The 21107-nt window shown below is 40.8% G+C and overlaps 1 protein-coding gene across 4 annotated transcripts in view; it reads left to right on the top strand.

Annotated features, from left to right (window-relative positions):
* Positions 1-4070: 4070 nt before the first annotated feature.
* TCF7 (transcription factor 7) overlaps positions 4071-21107 on the top strand; it is a 115710-nt gene continuing 98673 nt past the window's right edge. Inside the window, exons 1-3 of one of the 4 annotated variants that reach the window (XM_031953059.1) lie at positions 4071-5049; positions 5398-5464; positions 6094-6290. In XM_031953059.1, coding sequence (XP_031808919.1) covers positions 4834-5049; positions 5398-5464; positions 6094-6290 — 480 coding nt within the window. In that variant the 5' untranslated portion in view covers positions 4071-4833. The remainder of the gene's footprint in view (positions 5050-5397; positions 5465-6093; positions 6291-21107) is intronic. The other 3 variants (XM_031953056.1, XM_031953057.1, XM_031953058.1) reach the window with 3 other exon arrangements.

Raw genomic sequence — 21107 nt, 5'->3', positions numbered from 1 at the left:
AGAAGTAGAGGCTCAGAATTAAGTGTCTTCTCTGAAGTCACATAACTAGTATCTGAGATAGGACTTGAATCTTTGTTCTCTATATTCCAAGCCCAAAGACCTTCTTAAAACCAAGCTCCTCCTGCCAAAGGGTAGAAATATTTAATTGTTTTCTGAAATAAACTTATTATGGACACCCTGAAAAGGTGAAATATTTATTAAGGTCCTTCCCTGGGATTAGGTGGGGATAACTTGGGAATTCATTGTTGTCAGGCCTTTCCTTGTGGTTGAACATACATAGAATGTCCCTTCTCTTCCTTTTCCACTATCCCTGCCTCCCAACAAGCCTGCCAACAGCAAATATGTGCTCCTACACATCTCTAATTTAATTGAAAGGTTTTCTCTGTATACAAAATTTCCAAACAACAATCCAAGTTGACCTTCCCACTTTCACTACAGCCCTGCTGGGCTTTTACTGAGCCTTTTTGGAGACCTTGAAGAAAGGAAGGAAGAATTCCCAGGGGAGTTTCTCAGATTCTCAAATCCTTCCTACATATAAAAGAATATTTTTAGCTCTAGGGTAATGTGGAATTTTAAAATTCAGCTTCATCTATAAATCAACTAATAAGCATTTATTAAGTATCTACTATGTGCCTAGCATCATTTCTGATGCTGATGATAAAGAGACAGAAATGAAAATCCCTGACCTTAAGGTATTTCCATTCTATGGGGGGGATAACATGGACACATATAAGTAAGCATAGACATATATGAGAAAAAAATAAAGGCATAATTCCTGCAGGTTCTAGGTTCTTCCTCAAGTTTCCAGATGCAAAATAATCTGTATCCCTCAGATACTTTTCTTTTTCTATAAGACTTATTTGGCAGCAGTTGTCTGAGGAAAGCTTAAAAGACTCTCTTGGAAGTGTGGTCTCTTCATGCTAGACCCTGGTCTTACAAGAAAATGTTTGGCTTCATTATCTTCATGTGAAAGAATTTACTTCATTCTCCTCAATGATAAAGATTGAGGCTGGGAAAGAGAAAAATGGCTGGGAAAGAATATTAAAGGCATGTAACTTGCTAACCCTAAGGTCTCCCAGGAGTTCAGGAAACCCTTTCTGTTGACCCAGGCAAAATTTATAAAGCTTAGCCTTACCCTAATAGGCCAAGCAGGTCACCCCACCCCACTCCCAGCTCAGTTGTTAGCTTTAGTAGAATGCCCATCAATGCAGCTATCTTCATGAACATCTGTGAAAGGGATGCAAGCAACATCTGGACTCCATGGTCTGGGGTCCTGGAAATAGGGAGAAGTGAAGTGAAACAGGACATGTCTCCCACTTCCACTTCATCCCAATCCAGCTGAATCTGGAATCTGGAAGGATCATGGGAGCTTGCATGCAGCCCTATGCAGGAAGCCCACGACCCAGGTGGCAACCTCTTAGTGCTGGACCTCCAAGGCTAGGGGAAAGGAAGGGCAATCCTTAGCTAGCAAAACAACAGCTCTCTTTTCAATACAAGTTTCCGACTGCTTAGAGGCTCTAGGTTGGGGATTGTAGGGCCAAGAAAGGACAGACCTCAGCCTTTATCTCTGGAATTCTTCCTCATCCAGTTCATACTTTCTTCTGGGTTTCTGGGGCCAGGAATTGAGAACCTTTCAGTGGCCCACCCTGCCCCCTTCCAAAGTTCAGGCATAGTCCTGGATGCATAGCCCTCCCCTCCCAGATACCCCATTTCCCCTTAGCACATTTGGTCAGCACCTCTGACTCCCGGGAACTGAACCTGAAAGGGAGAGGTTCTGGGTTAGTGCCTAGGGACCAAACCTTTCCCAGGCCTCTTTGATCTGAGGCCAGAACAAAAGGAGAGGGGGTGCCCTGGGGCTGGGGGAAGGAGGCGTTGTCCCTTTCCGGTTTTGACTAGTGTTTCTAACTGTGAAACAGAGTTGAGCGACTAGATTTGATTAGGAGTCGGGATCCTCTCTCTCCCCTGCCAAACCATGCTGGGCTCTGTCTGCATTGGGATCAAAATGTGCATTTAAAATAAAAAGATTGAGTTTTTATGGAGGCAGATTGAAGGAAGGAGTTTTTGTTTGTTTGTTTGTAAACAGGATCTATCGATGGAAATGCATGAGTGTAGACACAAAGGATATAAAGTGTAGGCGCTCCACCCTAGTGAAGTTTTCACCCGATATTTCAAAGAAAATTGAAAATACATAAAAATAATAATAGAAATATTAGTCTGAAGAGTTGAAAAGTACTTTAGAGATCATCCAACTTAACTCTTTCATTTTTTGGTGGTTATTTTTTCCACAAGATGCCAAGACTAAAGAATTTGTCATCTAGAGACCATCCTACTGATCTGAAGCCTTTCCATATTTTGCTTCAGACCAACTTCTTTCAGAGCACTAGCTGGTCGCTGGAATCATAATCGAAGCTTATGAAGTACAATAGATAGAACCCACTTCTATATCATGAGTCATAAGATCTTTGGAATCTGAGGTCCAGTGAAGGGAAGACTGCCATCACATGTGGCGATTGTCTCACAGCGATAATACTGTATAGAGTGCTCCCACAACATCATACTTCAGAGTCCCCACTTTAAAGAAGAGACTAGGGCTCCTGGAAGACTCTGGCTCTTACCCTGCTGTTTTGCACATCTCTAATCCTCCCACAGTTTCCACTTCTATACACCCCTTCTCTCACGTCCCTTACACACCCATACCCACTCCCATGGTTCCCGAGCTGGGAAGAACAAGTGGGTACCACAGCTGCAGGAAGTAGTCTCTAAGGATACTTTTCTAGGGATCCTGAGGTTTATTTTTATTTTTGATGATATGTAAGGGGAGGAGGAAGCATTTTCCTAAATCCCTCTTTCTCCCTCGTACTCCTTAGCTGGATTTGAGCCCTAGCAGCCAAGCGGAGGCACGGGGTGGGGAAAAGATGCGCATATCTGCTAGCCTTTCATTTTTTCCTCTCAAACGCTCGGGTCCGCGTCGCAAGTCTGTGTCCGGTCCTCGGATGGGAAAGGTCTAGGGTCACTGCCCAGGCGTGGATCACCAAAACTTAGGAAAGGCTAAGGGGAGCAAGCCCAGCCCCTAAGCCTACGCCCCAGCGTTGGCGGGTTTCTTTAAATAGAAACCTATACTTTGCTCCTCACTCGCCCAGGGCGAAGGAAGCCGGGACTAAGCTTTTATGAAGGTTTAAATGCAAATTGACGAATGAGTGACTGCGCGGCAACCAACATCAAAGGCTCCCTAGAGTCTCCGCATTAATGAGCCTCTTTGTTTCCCCCGGCGAGATTACAACAGGTTTCCCTCTCTCAGCCAGGGTTTTATCTCTGTTCTGGCGGGCGCTAAATCTCTGGCCCAGCTTTTCACCAGCAAACTCTGTTACAGCTCCCACGAGCCCAGGCCCAAAGCACCTACACAAGGTCACACGCACACACACCCAGATGCAGTCCCGGCGCGCTAGAGGTGGGTGGTCTTGAGGCAGCCGCCCCCAGAATGCTGGGGCACAGGAGGCCGAGCAAGCGCTGCCTAGCGGTCCATAAACCCTCCTGCCCCCGCCAGCACCTCGAGAATCCGGGCACGCAAGCCTTAGTACGAAGCCTTGCAGGCACGGGCCGTGCGGGGGAAACGGGGGGGGGGGGGGGAGAGAAGAAAAGGTGCCCGAAGGTACTTATTCCCACGTTTCGGGGGCGGGGAGCGGCCAGAAGACCCGAGTACTTTCTGCTGGCCCGAGAGCCGGAGCGCAGCGGGGACTGGGCGGAGGCTGGGCGGGGCCGAGCCCTGACTGGACCATTGGACCGAAGTCCCCAACAGATTGCTAGAGAAGGACGGCGATTTCAGGAGCCTGGGTCTTAAACCGTTACAAATTGGCGCCGTCTCTGCCGTCACCCCCGCCCCCGCGCCGCGCTGTGATTACGGGGCCCTAGTCCCCACCGGATCGCCGGGATGCTCAAGACCTTTTCGCAGCCTCCAGGTTCCGCGCGCGCGCACACGCACACACACACACACACACACACACACTCTCTCTCTCTCTCTCTCTCTCTCACACACACACACACACACACACACCCGTACTCATGACCCCCACGCACAGAAGGTTCGAGTAAGTGTCTGCATCTGACTCGCAGACACTCTGGTTCTGGAAGTCACTGCCTTCCCACCCACCTTTTTTCCAGTCCCTCATTAAGGCACAATCTCCCCCTCCATCCCGGGAGTGAGGAAAACTCTCAGAATTTTGGGAGGAGAGAGAGGTACTCAACTAGGGCAGAACTTGCCCCTAACGGTGGTCCCCTTCCCTCCCCAGCACACCTCCCACACATAGCCACTCCCAATCTCTCCGAAACCTCTCCAATTAGACGCTCTGGGAGCACTGGCCCTTTAAGGCTACTCCTCCCTTCCACCTTCTTTGAGTTAGTGTCCGGGGCCCTGGCCCCGCCCCTTCCCCTCGTGCCCCGCCCCACCTCTGTCAATCATCGGCGGCGCCTTTGATGTCTGGAGCTTCGAGCTCTCCAGGAGCTCCAGCAGCACTCCGAGCCTCCCGCGCCTCCAGCTGCTACCGCACCTCCAGCCCCTAGTCTGTCCAATCCTCCCGCTTCCTCGCTCGCAGAGTCCCCACTTCTTAGTTCTTTTAACCCTCCCCCAGCCCCGGGGGAGTCGGGCGCCGGCGTGGGCTAGACACGGGTCAACCTGGGCCCTCCCGGGCAGAGGAGCAGAGAAAGGAGCCTCCGCGCTACCCTCGCCCCGCAGGCCCGGAGAGTGCCCCAGAAGTTTTCCGCAGGCATTTCAGAGTGGAAAAGTGAGCCCGAGAGCAGAGGGACCGGGAGCCAGAGCCCCGCGGCTCCAGCCGGATCATGCCCCAGCTGGGCGGAGGCGGAGGCAGCGGGGACGACCTGGGCGCTACCGACGAGATGCTAGCCTTCAAGGATGAGGGCGAGCAGGAGGAGAAGATTCCCCAGGGAGGTTTCCCCGAGCGGGATCTGGCTGACCTCAAGTCCTCGCTGGTCAACGAGTCCGAAGGCGCGGGCAGCGGCAGCGGCCAAGCCGGGAGTGGTCCGGGTCAGACAGAGGTGAGAGGGAAGCCGAGGCGGGGGCTGCCGGGGAGCTGGGGGCTACCGAGAGTGCCTTTACGCCTCCTGAGCAGTCCTGGATGCTCCTCCGGAGTCCTTCTCCCCTCTTCCCCCCCCCCCCCCCCCCCGTTTCTCTCTCGACTTCTCTTATTCTTCTTGTCTCCCTCCCCAAGACAGTATTGGCTGTCTTTCCGTCTCATATGTGTGTATCAATTTCTTCTTTCCTTTCTCTTTCCCTGTCTTTCTGTCTCCTTTTACTCTGAATCCGTCTCTTTTCCTGTGTCCTTTTCTCTGAATCTCTCTTTCCCTTGGTGATTATCCTTCGCAATTTCTGCCCTTTTCTCACAGGTGCTCCGGAGAGCTCAGAACTCCCAGAGGCTGTACCAGGACAAAATCCCAGATGCCTTGGAAGAAGGTGAGTATGCGGACCATTCAGGCCTACCCCCTGACTCTCAAGTGATTGCCACCATCATCAACCGCAGCGCTTCTGGGCCCCTGGGAGGGGGCGGGGACCGCCGGAGGGATGTAGGAGAGCAGTGGCTCCTTCCCCCAAAATCAAAGTGGAGAGTTGTCAGAGAGGCTTAGATGGGGGACTGTTGGAGGCGGGCTTTCAGTCCTCAGGGCAGGCTCCCCCCTCGACCGAGTCATTTCCTGTCCACTGGCCTTTCTTAAGAATAAACAGACCCACTCCCCCCCAACCTCCACCTCAGGTGACTTGAAAGGCTGAGGTGCTTCTGGGGAAAAAAGTTGGAGACACGGTAGCTGGCCAGGGAGGGGATTGGGGATGGGTGATTAACTTGGGGATCCAAGTCTTCAGAGTTGGGTGATTTTTTGGGCTCCCCAAGACAGACATTTTATTCCTGGCAGAGTTCCCTCCCTTCTATCCTTCTGTTTCCACCAACTCCACACACCCCAAGAATCCACATGGCTGCTTCTTTTAAAAATATTTTTATCTTAAGAAAAGGCAGAAAGATCCCCTTCTTCCCTCCTTTCCCCTGACCACTTTCAGAGGAGCAGTGTGTCTTACAACCTCTGGTTTCTCAGGCCTCAAGGCCCAGGACAGCAGCAGCGTCGGGATGTACAAAGAGTCAGTGTATTCTGGCTACAATCTGCTGGTGCACTACCCAGGCAACGGAGTAAGTGCTGGAGCTGGAGCCGGAGCTGGAGCCGGAGCTGGGACAGGAGCTGGAGCAGGAGCCGGGACTGGAGCTGGAGTAGTCACTGGGGCTGGACAGTCACTGGTGAGTCTTGTCCTCTCCTCTCCTCTACTGCTTTGAGGTTCTTTGGCTAACTATGTTGACAGGTGGAGAACACTTGCTCACTGAAGGAAAGAGGGGAAAAAAAGCTTCCAAGAAGGGTCTTAAGTCCAAATTGGACTGGGAGCCTGAGGCACTTCTCCGTGCTGAGAACCAAGGCCAGTTTTCTGTGGGCTTTCTCAAATCCTATTTCCAGCAGAGGACTCATGGAGACAAGGAGCAGAAGAGAAAATTGTATCCCCAACCAGAGGACTTCTCCTATCCGCTATATATATATATATGTCCTATTTCTAGTGAGAGCATTGGAGTTAAACAAAATCAGAGAACTTTACCTCAGTATTAAATTCAAAATCTATCAAACCCTTTAAAGGTTTGAACAGAGCTGAAGGGTTGTGCCAAGAAAGGTGATTAAAAATTCCTCTAAAGAATTCTTTCCTAGCTCCACTCAGAAGGATCAGAATTAAAACTGGGAGTTACTTCTATCGTTTTTGAAACTAAAAAGGCTATATAAATTACAATTTATAGACTTTGAGGAATTTTACATTCTGGGAAACTTAGCTTTCCTATGGGGTCACTTTTGATAAATTTGGAGAGTGGAGCTGGAGAAGGATGGGAGCAGTTCTTGCTATGTCTGTGCAGGCATTAGTACTTACAGTGGAATCTTTGATTTGAGTAGAGCTTCAGAGATGTGCAAAACAGCAGGGTAAGAGCCAGAGTCTTCCAGGAGCCCAGCTATTATGGCAGAAGGCCTCTGCCAAGAACACACCCTTTTCCCTCAGAGTTAGGGCACCCAGGCTCATCCAGCTGCCAGCTGTTTGGGGAAACCTGGGAAATAGACCATATATGCCCAGCCAGTAAGATATATGTGTATGTATATGTTTCTATGTCTGTCAGCGTGAGGGACCCTTCTGAGAGAAATTTAATTTTCCCTGTCTTCTATTACTGTTCATTCCTTGGTATCTGGATTCTTTTTGGGGGAGGGACAACTAATTTGTGAAAAATCCAGCCCCCTTCCCATTTTCTAATCCCTATGTAGAATCTAGAAATTGGGTCTCTTCTGCTGGGATGGATTGAGCAAATTTGTTTGTTACTTTTAAGGTCTTTGGTATCACTAAGTGGAATACTTGTACTGTCATGCTGGACTCTGATATTTACTACTCTTTACTTGAGACAAGTCACTTGGGTTTTAGTTTTCTCATTTGCAAAAATAGAGGGTTAGACTAGAAGATTATCTCTAAAATGTCTTTACCTTATGAACTCGTATATATATACATGAGCTTATCTTGGTATAATGTATATATTTCTGCAATTTGTCTATAAATTTAATTTTCATAAATTGATTCCTGTTTATAGTGTACCAAAGAAGCTTATTATTTAAAGGAATTTGGCAGCAGGTCCTTTAATAACTAGGAATCTTCAGAAAAATTCTTAGATCATCTCCTAATTTTTGAACAATCAGGTTGCCATAAATCTTATTTTCTTAAAGTGGATATGTGCTCAATTGTCACATAATACCATAAAATCTCATTAATTCAGACTCCACTAATTTGGAATTAGTCATTCAGAAGAGCTTGATGTGACTTTCACTTTTCTTTATCCTAGATAGGGCATTATCTTGACAGAGAAATGTCAATAAACATTTTTTCCCTGAGGCAATTGGGGTTAAGTAATTGCCCAGGGTCACACAGGTAGGAAGTGTTAAGTATCTGAAGTCAGATTTGAAAAACATTTATTTTTAAACAGGCAAAAAATTCTCTTTGCTCTCAAGAATCTCACAGACTGTTGGGGGAAAAGATATGCTAACAAGTGTATACAAAGAGACAAATACAGTGCAGGATAAATTGAAGATCATCAACAAGGAAGAGGTGTTAAGGGATAGTAAAAGACTTTTTGTAAAAGTTGGAATCTTAGCTGGGATTTGAAAGAAATCACAGAAACAGAGAAAGAATTGAAGAGGGAGAGAATTCCAAGCAATAGGGACAACCAATGAAAATGCCCAGGGCTGGGAAATGGAGTGTTTTGTGTGAGAAGCAGCAAAGAAGTCAATATTAATGGATTTCAGGGTATAGAGTGGAGAGAAGAGGGTATACTGTATAAAAATACTGGGAAGATAGGGAGCCAGATTACAAAGGGCTTTGAAAACCAGAGGATTTTATATGTATGTGATCTTGAAGTAATTGATAACACAACTGAAGTTACAGGGAAGAATGTTTAAACTATTATAATTTCAATCCAAGGAACCACCAAATGATGATTATACATAAAGCCAGGACTCTGCTAGCGGATAACAATACAAGGACACCATCAGGAAGCATTTTATAAACACTATTTGCTTATAAACTACAGAATATCATTTTCTAATCCTTAAGGTGGTTACAATACCAGTAACCTAGTTTGAGCTAAATATAATTGAAAGAATATTATATTTATACACCTATATATAATTGTATGTATGTATGTGCTAGAGACATTTACATATACATATATACTATATAACCTGCTCAGGTAGCTGCGTGGTACAGTGGATAGATTGCTGGAGTAAAGAAGAGCTGAGTTCAAATTTAACCCACAACACTAGCTTCTGTGACCATGGACAAATCATGTTAACCTTATTTACTCTGTTTCATTTGTGAAATGAGCTGGAGAAAGAAATGGCAAACCACTCTAATTTCTTTGCCCAGAAAACCCCATGGATGGCATCTCTACTCCTTCAACCATTCTGTATTGTATGAATCTATGGAAGATAAATGTCTTTATATAAAACTTAGTCATAAGTAGCTACAAAGCAAAGTTCTGATTTAGAAAAGTTGGCGTAAACCCAGTACATTAGATAGATCATTTAAGAGGAGGTATGGAAGAACATGAGAAGAGGATAGTGTTGCGCACTTGAAAGAACTGTGGACCTAGAGTGAGGTGAGACCTTCAGAGTCCATCTCTAATCAGGTGAGATCACTGGCAAATCACTTGATCTCTCTGAGCCTGTTTTGTAATCTGTAAGATGGGTGATGAGTAATAACCATAGTCCTGACCTGACAGAACTATGCAGAACTACTACATGTGAAATGCTTTACAAACTTTAAAGAGCTATATAAATGTCTGCAATTATTTTAAGAATCAAAGAATGAGAAGGGTGATTTTGCCACTGGAAACACTGCTAAAATAGATAACTGAAGTCAAGACCTCTTAAAGGATTTTAGATTAGAACACTGAGTAGCAATTGTGCTACCTGGATGAGGATGAAAGCCAAGCGCAAGCCTTTAGGAAAGAATGTAATTCTTGGCTGTAGAGTCAGAGTTCAATCATAGGATCATAGATTTAGAGCCAGAATTGACCTCAGAAATCACCTAATCCAAACTCTTAATTTTCTAAATGATAAAATTGAGGTCTAGAAAAATCCCTTACATTTACCAAGGTGTTCTTGTTGTTCCATCATGTCTGACTCCTCATGACCCCGTTTGGGGTTGTCATGGCCTCTTCCAGCTCATTTTACATATGAGGAAACTAAGGCAAGAAGAGTTATTAGATGTCTTGCCCAGGGTCATGCAGCTTCTAGGTATTTGAGGCCAGATTTGAACTTGGGAAGAAGAATCTTCCATTCTCTAAGCCTGGCACTCTACCCACTGCACCTCCTAGCTCCCCATTACCTAAAGATAACAGAAGTTAAGGGGCAGAGTCCAGATTTTCTGAAGCTAATGTCAGCCAAATTCATCTCTTGCTATGCTTAGGAAATTGAAGTTGTCCACTCTTCCCACATCCAATGTTCTGGTAATGCCATTTAAACATAGTGCCTCTAATGAAAGTACTTCTTTGGAAGGGGCCCCCTAATGTGGATTCACACACTATACACAGACATATTTTATTGATCTCATCAGCAGCACAGAGTCTAATCTAGGGAACCAGGATGAGTTTAATCAACTTTTTCTGAAAATAACTTAGCCCACAGTGCCCTGGATTTGGATTACAATATTGCCCATGTAACCTTGGACCTAAACTTTCTGGGTCTCACTTTCCTCATCTTCAAAAAGACAAAGTTATATAAATATCTTCAAAGAGTCTTTCCATCTCTCAATTTGTGCTTCTATGAACTCATGGTCTCTCGAGTCTGACTGTGAACACATTAGAAAAGGCACAGTGGGGAAGTAAATAGAGCACTGGCATAGAGTGAGTAAGCCCCTAAGTTCAACTCCAGACTTGGATACTTAATAACTGTGTGACCCTGGGCAAGTTATTTAATTTCTCCTTGTCTTAGTTTCTTCAACTGTAATTGGGGAGAATAATAGCACCTACTTCCAGGGGTGTTGTGAGGATAAAATGAGATATTTTTAAAGTACTTAGCATAACATCTGGCAGTAGTCAGTATTATATAGATGCTAGCTATCATCATCATCACCATTATTAAGACTGAACCTGAAATACACTAGCATATATGAATGGGTTCGTTGGTCAGTAGTACCAATGGCTAGTGGGCTTACTCTATCTTTGATGGTCTGAAAAATATATTCCTTTGGCTATTGTCCCTATAATTATACTTTCTTCGCCTGAAATTGGGTCCTTGTGATCTCAGTGGGGGGAAGGGGGGGGGGGGCAAACAATGGAAGAGAAGAGATTTAAAGTATGGCTTCCTTCTGCTAGCTTTCTCCATTCTCATTTGTCTTTTAAATAAGACATATTTTCAGAATATCTATCAGCAGATGCCTCCCCCACTCTAGTGCTTCCCTATATCCTCTTGCAGAGATAAGTAGGTGACACCTCCTTTACTACAAAATTCTTATCAGCTTCTTTCCTCTACCTGCTCATTAATGCTATCAAGGAAAGGAGGAAGAGCTAGGGGCTTCTTGTCTGAGATCTTGAAAGTGGACAGGCATCTGGCTAAGAACTGAAGGAGGTCACCATAAGAAGCTGGGCAAAAAGTGAAAAAGGAATAATGTGTGAAGGAGGGATAGGGAGAACATAGGGTGAGCAAACCTTAATATAATAATGCTTAATTAAGTAAACCATAACACATTAAAATGCACATACCCTTGAAAAGCAAATTGAGTGGCTAGCTGATTATCTTAGGCCCTATTTAAATGGAACAGAAATTTTTCAAAAGTACTAGCTTCTTATTAGTCCATTAGTATTGCGAGGCAGCTAGGGAACTCAGTGGATAAAGCACTATGCCTGGAGTTGGGAAGACTAGAGTTCAAATCCAGCCTTAGAAGCTTACCAGCTGTGTGGTCCCTGTAAGTCATCATAATTACTGTTTGGTTTGGTTTCCTGGGCTGTAAAATGGTGTTAATAAACAACAGTACCTGCTATGCATAGTTTTTTTGAGGATCAAATGAAATGATATTTGTAAAGTGCTAAGGACAGCATTAGGCATATAATAGTATATGTTTATTCCTTCCCCTCCTCCTTCCAAAAAAGATAGGGAATTCAGAATCAAAAAAATTTTTTTTTTATATATACTACTTGAGTCTCATTTAGATATAGTAAAATAAATTTGCAAAAAGTAACTAGCTGAGACTAGTAACCATGTCTTAATGTTTTTCAACCTGACTGTGACCTAGGAAGAGAACTAGGACAGGTAAAGACAATTGTCACTTTGATCACTGGGACACGTTGATCTGTTATGAAGGAAAACCTTCCATTTATCTGGTAGGGGATTCTCATAGTTAAATTAAGACATCTGGAGACATTAGATGGAGACTGATTTTAGGAGAGGAGCTCTCTACATACTTTATTTGCTGTCAGGAAACTTAGCACTTTGTATTAAAAGTAAATTTCTTGATATTTGTAAGGTGATCATGCAGATAGAGGCCTCAAGTTCACACAGTATTCTGGGTAGCTGTGATCAACTGAAAAGAAAAGATACTCAATTATCTGATTTAAAGAGAATATTTCATATCTGTATGTTAGATTTTCTCCCACTCTATTTCATTTTCTCCCCATCTATCAACTATTTTCTGATTGCCTGCAAACATGTGCAGTTCTGCTCCATTCATTATGAAAAGAAAAAATAAACCTTTTTGCTCAACTTTGCATTACCCTCATACTAACATTCTATATCTCTTTTCCCTTTTCAAGCCAAACTTATAAAAAGAATCCTCTATATTTGCCCCTCACTTCCTTATCCCCTCCCCACTTAATTCTCAGCCCCTTGTAATCTGCTTCTCTACTTACCGAAACTGTTCGCTTCAGGGTTGTCAAAATCTTTTATTTATTGCTATATTTTGTTTTTTAATAGCACCAGAATTTCTCCCAGTATTCCTCCCCTTCCTTTTCCTTCTTCCAGAGAGCTATATACTATGTAATAAATAATATCTCAAAATTGAAATTGGGGGAAAACTCAGCAAAACTAACAATAAATTTAAAAAGTTTGAAAATATATGCAGTATGGGGCAGCTAGGTGGCACAATGGATAGAGCACCAGCCTGAAGTCATGCTCACTCTTTATTATATTTCAGCATTTACTTTTCTGATTTTGTTTGTTCTTTCCATTTACATTGTTCTAGTCATGCTGTTTTCTTGGCTCTGTTTACTTCAGTTTTCATCAGTTCGCTTAGGTCTTTCCATGCTTCTTGGTATTCACTATATTTTTCATATCTTACACTACAGTAACATTCCATTACATTCATATATACTTGCAGTTTGTTTTTGTTTCCAATTCTTTGTTACCATAAAAAGTGCTACTATAAATATTTTGATGTGCAGGAAGACTTTCTTATTATCAATAACCTTTTTGATGATTAAGCCTGGTAGTACTTTGGGTTAAAGTATTTTGGCATTTTAATTATTTTAGTTGTATAATTCTTATTTGCTTTTTAGAATTGTTGTAGTGATTAATATTCTTCCAACTTCACCATTGTCTTGTTTTACTTCTTTCCCTCTTAATGATGTGGAATATTTTTTCATATGGTTGTTAATAACTGAAAATTCTTCTTTTGAGAATCATCTTTGTCCATCATCCTTTGACCTATTATCTATTAGAAAATTGCTTTTAGTATTCAGTATATTTGTTTGTTGTCTATATAGCGTCAATACTAAAACTTTATCTGAAAAAATGAAACAAAGTTTTTCCCCCTATTGGACCACTTACTTTTTTAACAGAAAGCTTTTTTAGGTTTCACTTAATCAAAGTTATATGTTTTATCTTTTATAATTGCCTTTATCTGTTGTTTGGTTAAAAATACATCTCCTTTCCATAGTTATAAAAGATATATGAACTGCTTCTCTTCTAATTTTTTATGGTATGATTTTTAATATTAAGGCTATGTATCCATTTAGACTTCACTGTAGAATATTGCCTTAAATGTTGGTCTGTGCCTAATTTTGCTATACTGCTTTCTAGTTTTCCTAACAGTTTTTATCAGACAGTTCTTTTCTAAGTAATTTATGTTTTCCAACTTATTGAACATTGGGTTATTAAAGTCCATGGTTTCTGGTTCTCCCTTGTCTAGTTCATTTTATCGAACTATTTCTCTGCTCTTCAACTGGTACCAAGTGGTTTTGATGCCTGCTATTTTGTAATATAATTTGAAGTCTGGAAGTATTTTCTATTTCATTCCTACCTTTTTTCATGATTTCTCTCAATTGTCAAAATCTTTTGTTTCTCTAGATGAATTTTATTACTATATTTAATCAAGTTTTATAAAGTAGCCCTTTGATAGTTTGATTGTTATAGCGTTAAAACTGCAAATTAAGTTTGTTAGTTTTGGGGCAGCTAGATGGCACAGTGTATGGAGCACTAGCTCTGGAGTCAGAAGGACCTGAGTTGACATTTACTGGCTGTGTGAGTTTGTGCAAGTCACTTAACCCCAATTACCTTGCCCCCCAAACCGAAACAAACAGAAAACGTTGGTAGTGTTGATATATTGTTTTGGTATAACCCAGCTATGAGCAATGAATATTATTATAGCTATGTAAGTTGTTCTTTCTTTCTTAAAGGAACATTTAATAATTTAATCTGTACAAGTATTTTGTGTCCTTTGGTAGATTGAGCCTCAAATATTTTATACATGTAGTAGCTGTTTTAAATGGAATTTTCCTCTCTATCATTGGCTCTTAAATTTTGTTCTTATATAATGACTTAATTTTGTTGAGGCTTTGTTTTATAGCCTGTAACTTTACTTAAGCTTTTAATTGCTTCAATATCTTTCTGATTCATGAAAATTCTCTGCATAAACCGTGTTGTCAAAAAAAAAAAAGTAAGGATAATTTCATCTCCCCTTTCCCTATCTTTACATTTTTAAGTTCTTTCTCTAGTTTTAATGCTAATGCCGTCATTTCTAAAATCAAATAATAGTGGGGAAATTGAGTATTCTTACTCTACTTTTATGCTTACTGGGAAAGTTACCCCCATTGCATATGGTGCTTGCTTTTGGTTTTAGATAGGTACTGTTTATAATATATAAAAGTTCTACCATATATACCAATATATAAAAGTTCTTTGTAGGGTTTTTAACATAAATGAATGTGGTACTTTGTCAAATACTTTTTTCTGCATCTATTGAGATAACTGTAGTTTTGTGTGCTTCTTTTTTTTTTTTTTAACACAAATAATTCATAGTGTTGATTGGTTCCCTAATGTCAACCATTCTTGCATCTCTCATATAAAATCAAATTAAACTGGACATGGTATAGTTTTTGTTGTTGTTCAGATATTTCAGTCATGTCCGACTGGGCATAGTGGCATGCTGATAATCCCTGCTGCCAAGGAAATCTAGTCTGGTAGATTGTTTGCATTCAAGTAGTAGGGCTAAAGCTGATTGTGTGTCCACACTAATTCCAATAAACAATATAATAAGCCCTTCTGAAGTGGGGGGTACATAGGGCTATCATAGGAGAGTGAACTGTCCCTACTTGGGGGAGATTGAGATCCAGTCTCAAACATTTGATGAATCAGTCTGACTATAATGAATAAGACATATACACACAGGGTAGAAGTAGTGTATATATGATAAGTGCAAAAACAGTGTTATGGGAACTCAAAGGATCTTCTCACATTCTTACTAGAAAGATCAGAGGCAACTTCATGGAGAAGGCAGGAGTTGAGCTGGGGAGGGATCTTCAAGATTGGGTAGATTTGGGACAGACAGAAATGAGGGAGGGAAAACCAACAGAAGATGTTGTTAATCAGTTAAACAGTTTTACATCATCATACTCCCATAACTCAAAAAATGTGATTTACATAATCCATAACATATTTCATGAATGTCTTCATTTCCTTGGCTACAAAGAGCTTTGAAGAATCTAGCTAAATACTCAGTCGGAGGTTACATTATGATCTAAGGAGCATTCAAGCTTATTTCATACAAATTCCCAGGTAGTCAAGTCAAGTTAACAAGCCTTTATTAAGCTCTTTCTGTGTTCCAGAAACTATGCTAAGCTCCTGGGTAATGAAAAAAGGTAGGGAGGGGGAAAAGTTCTTGCTTTAAAGAACTCATTCTTATGGGGAAGAAAAATGCAAATAACTAGGTACATACAATTATACATACAATTATGTGTTCATAGTAGTTGGAAGGAAATAAGAGAAAATACAGTGTGGGGGAGATTAGAAAAAGTCTTTCACAGAAGGTGGAATTTGAGATGGTATTTGAATGAAGAAAGAGAAAAATTAAGAGATGAGGAGAGAGATCATTCCAGACCTGGAAACAGCCAATGCAAAAGCAAAGAAGGGAGATGAAGTATCATGTGTAGCAGAATGATTAGTCTGCATTCATCATATGAAAAGTCAAACAATTCTTCATCTGGCACTGGGGACTTTTGGGAAGTGGAGTTGGAAAGATGAGCTAAAAGAGGTAAGGCAAGAGCTTTTATAGATGATATTGCATGTTCAGTCAAGTCTCCACCCTAGCTAGACTACCAGGATCTTAGAAATGGACATCTACAATGGAAATTCTAGGTAACTCTTCTGTGGGGCCAACTTAGTTAATTAGATCTTACTCTGCAATAACTAAGTCACCCATCTTCATCCAGTGGTTATATAGAAGAAAGGAGTATTTTCTTTTCCACTCAGCACAACCTATTGGTTGAGCAACTTTTTAATATTAAAAAAATTGAAATGCAAAACAAATTATATTCAACAGGAAACAATAACCAAAACAATCAGGATCTAACCTAAAGGTATTTATCAGATTTTTCCAGGGCAAAAGAAGAGGTCCCTGGTCCTCTAAGATATACTTTTATCTTCTGACTCAAGCTTGCTTCCCATCTTAAATTGAATAAAAACTATACTTGGAGTCAGGAAAGAAACCAAGCTTGAATCCTCATTCTGATGGTTACTATTTTGAGACAATTCAAAAATCACTTCACTTTTGAGATTTAGAGATAATAATATTCAATTTAACTATGTTGAAACTTTGTAATGACCTTAGCCCTGCTATGTGAAGGTGAATTATTGCATTATTTTCCTTATTATTTTTCTCTCAAAGGAAATAATCGTGGCCAAAAACAAAATAATACAAAAACGTGAGAAAGATTTTTAAGAGTTCTGTAGATCTCAGTATCTCCCTTCCTACAATTCTTTCTTTCTTTTCTTTTTCTTCCCTCAATAGTATTTTATTTTTCTAATTACGTGTAAAGATAGTTTTAAACATTCATTTTTGTCAGATTTTGATTCCACATTTTTTCTCCTTCTCTTACTTCTTTCTTTCCTTCCCAAGACAGCAAGCAATATGATACAATTCTTTCAATATAAATTTAGGTCATTTTTACTTTGCTCTTTTGGATGGTGCTATGGGGGAATTAGTCATATTAAACTGCTGCTGGTGACACTGCCTTTCTATCCAATGTTTCTATATGATATCCCAAGAACCATAAAACTATTTAGACCTTTCTAATCCATTATTATGCCCATTTATCTCATTTTAAATATGTGCAAACTGAAGTACAAGGAGATGCTAGGAGAAGGAGTGCAGATTTAATGGGGGAATAAGGTATAGCCCACCGCTCTGCTGTTTGATAGAAGAAGTAGCAGCTGTGTCTGCTTGCCTCTCTCTCACACAGTCACTTTTCTCCTACTCTTGCTAGCCTTATGTGTCTGGCACAATTCTAAATGTTTTACAAATATTATCTCATTTGTGGTCTTGACAGAAGCTTTGCAATGTAGTTCGTAAATTATTCCCACATTATGGTTGAAGAAACTGAGGCAAACATCAGTTAAGTGACTTATCCAGAGTCATAGAGCTAGTAAGTGTCTGAAGCCATATTTGAACTCAGTTCTTCCTGACTCCAAATCCAGCACTCTAACCAGTATACCACCTATATGACTAAATACTCCAGAGTTCCCCTGATACCAATGCCATTTTACCTCCCCATTTCCAGATAGGACTGTCTGCCAAGTCAGCTGCAGTCACATTCATATAGTATGGAAAAGTTAAGAAGCAAAGGCTCCTGAGACCCTGGACCCTAAGAGAAGAGATGGATGGCAGGTCTATAGAATCCCTTTAAGATTCAGGAACACGTCATCAAAGGAAACAGTTTTCCTATCTCTATATGACCTGCAGTAGATAGAAAGGATCCTGTGTAGTTGCCAGTCTTACTATGAAGCCAGGGATTAAAATATAGTGTCTTCTGGCTATCTAGGTGGCCTTCCTCACTGAGACTATTTTAATACGAAGATCCAAATCTGCTCCCAAGCTGTTCATCCTAAGACAGCTCACCACAGACACAAGGGAGATGAAAGATGGAAAATTTATCTCAGGAAGACTCAGACCCAAAGCACATTTGCTCGGAAAAGAGTCTTTCCCTGTTTTTTGTCAAGAGTTGTAGAAAGAATTTGAGGCCTTCATTTTTGTTTCAATAAATAAGTATCCCTGTACAAACGTGATGCTAGAATATATGCTATATACATCCTGCTCTCAAGGAGCTTATAGGATAATAGAAGGACAGATATTCACAAATTATTATGATATCAAAGAAAGTGAGCTAAGTGCAAAGGAGATGTCCAGGCAAGGCACGTGAGACATTTGAGGGAGGGGATTCTGATCAGGGATTCAAGCAGTGTGTCACAGTGGTTAGCACAGTGGGTCTGGAATCAGGAAAACTTGGGTTCAAATTCTCCCTGAAACTTCTAATATCTGTGTAATCCCGGGCAGGGCACCTAACATTTCTGAGTATCCTTGTTTGTAAAGTGAGGAGAATATAACACTTCCCTTGTAGGGTTAGCTGGAGGATCAAAAGAGATAATGTATATAAATTGCCTTATAAACTTTAAGGTGCTATTTGTAAATGTCATTGTTAAGTGATAGTACCAAACAGAGATGGGGAGAGGCAAAAGAGTTCTTTTATTGTTGTTCTTGTTGTTCTGTCATATTCAATCCTTTGTGACCCCATTTGGGGTTTCCTTGGCAATTATATAGGGGGATTTTTTTTTTTTTTTTATGGAGAACTCACACATGTCAAGCCCTCACAAGATAATCGGAAAAAGTGATACAAGGACACTCTCAAAGTCCCTCTTAAGAATTTTAGAATTGATTGTATGACATGGGACACACTGACACAGGATCGCCCAGCTTGGTGCTCTCGTCAAAGAAGCTACTGTGCTCTATGAGCAAAGTTAATAGAGTCTACCCCAAATGTTCATAGGGACATGTGTCTGACCTATGACAGCATTCTGAGCTCCTATTGGTCTGATCAGTCATAGTCGGACACACTTGACTCTAACATAGTGAAGTCATTTTGGTCCTCTTCGAGAACAGGATAACAAACAATCAACCAATGAGTAAGGGAATGGAAATAGGAGACCATGAGAGAAGAAGAATAAGAGAATTAATTAATTTGACTAGAACATAGATTATATGAAGCAGAATAGCATGAAGAAGACTGGAAAGACAGAGAGGGGCCAGACTGTAAAAAGTCTTGAATATAAGGATCTGGGATTTATTCTTTATTTTGTAGATATTGAGGACCTACTGAATGATTTTGAATAAAGAGGCAATATGTTTTGAGCAGTGTATTAGAAAGATTATCCAGATATCTTTATGGTCGAAAGAATAGAAAGAAAGCAAGATTAAAAACAGGATGACCAATCAGAAATTTATTGTAATAGTGTATTACACTATTAATATTATACTAATAATCCTAATTAATACACTATTAATGTTATACTAATATTGTAATAGGTGGCAATGTGAAGATAAAGGAAAGGATGAATTTAAGAGATGCTACAGAGGTATATTTAATAGGATTTGGCAATTGATTAGATGTAGGCGATGATGCATATGAAAGAGTTTAAGATGATAATGGGATTTTTGAGTCTGGCTCTTTGAGAAAATAATGTTAACTATTTAACAAATTTCACTGTTCCCCAGTGAAATGAGGAAATTGGGGGACTAGAAGGCAAATTTTAAATAAAAATTGATGCACACTGAAATTTTTGGGGGGCACACTGAATTAGAAATGTGGGTGGGAATAATAGGATATTTCTAGCAGGCAGCTGGCAATATCCAAGTGGATAGCAAAGAAAGCAAGTCTTGAGGCTCAGTTTCCTCATCTATAAAATGATCTGAAAAAGTCCTTTCTCTTAAAAGATTGTTGTTGAGGAGCAAATGCCAGAAAGTATGAAAAAAATATTTTTCAAACCTTCAAAGTCCTTATAACTACTAGCACTACCTTTTCTGGAGCTCAGCACTTCCATCTGAAAAATGAAGTTCTCTTTAAACTCTGAATCTATGGTGTTTATTTGGAAGTTATTTACATAGAGATGTTGCTGAAGTCAGAAAAATAGATGCAGTTGCCAAGGAGGAAAAGTAAAGAAAAGGGTCAAAGACAGACCACTGGGAAACATAACACAGTTAATCAGTGAAAACAGAAGGATAGGATGACTGGAAAACCCTAAGAGATTAGAACATACAAGTAATGAAGAGAACATTGAAAAGGGAGTCAGCAATGTCAAATATTGTTAAATCATTAGGGAGAAAGTGGACATTAAAAGCCATTGAATTTAACCTTTAGTCACCTCAGAAATCTGCATAGAATGATGGGATTGGAAGCCAAATTGTTAGGAGTACATGAATGAATGGATGGTGAGGAAAGAGACAGCAAATTTAAACTTTGTGGAAGGTTATGATGGAAAAGGAAGGAGAATAAAAGGATGGTATATTGAAAGTTATGGAAGGTCAAGGGGAGGGCTATTTTGTTTTGTTTCTAGGACTAGAGGGAACAGGGCATGTTTGTAGAAAGAGGGAAAGGAGTCAAAAGCAAGGGAGATTGACACTACACAGGACCTAAGGGATCAATGCTAGAGTGACTTTGCAAAACAGACAGAAGGCGATGAGATTAAGAAAGCAAGTGGAAGTGTTAACCTTGCTAAGCAAGAGGGTCCCTCCTTTCAGAAAAAAAGTGGACACTGTAAGATTTAAAGAAGTAAAGGAACTATTCATCTTTTCTGAGCCTCAATTTCCTCATCTATCAAATAGAGAGATTGATCCTTGCCCAGTGTACTTCACAAGAAGGTTCAAATAAAATAATTGATGTAAAAGTCTACAAATGTAATGGGTGATATTATTTATCCCATTGCTTGAGTCCACTCACAAAATCAGAGTTGGCTGACTTGCCTTTTCCTTGGCCTATGTCTGTGCTGGGAATGACTTCCATGCTTGTTTTTTGCTTTTTTGACTTCAGCTACAGGGGGATGGAAGGTAGATGGGTAGGAAATAGTGCCAACGTTAGGATCTTTAGGTCACATTTAGAGAGAATCCCAGATAAGGGAAAGTCCCATAACTTCAAGACATCCACCTGCTGAAGCTGAAGTTCTGAAGTCTTTCCCCAGTAATAATTAAAAGAGTAATGACATTCTTCTAAAGAGAAGTTTTAGGTGAG

The sequence above is a fragment of the Sarcophilus harrisii genome, chromosome 2, assembly GCF_902635505.1.
Source record: "Sarcophilus harrisii chromosome 2, mSarHar1.11, whole genome shotgun sequence".
NCBI classification, from domain to species: Eukaryota; Metazoa; Chordata; class Mammalia; order Dasyuromorphia; family Dasyuridae; genus Sarcophilus; species Sarcophilus harrisii.
Note: the sequence above shows the minus strand (reverse complement) of the source record. Positions and strands in the feature narration are given on the sequence as shown.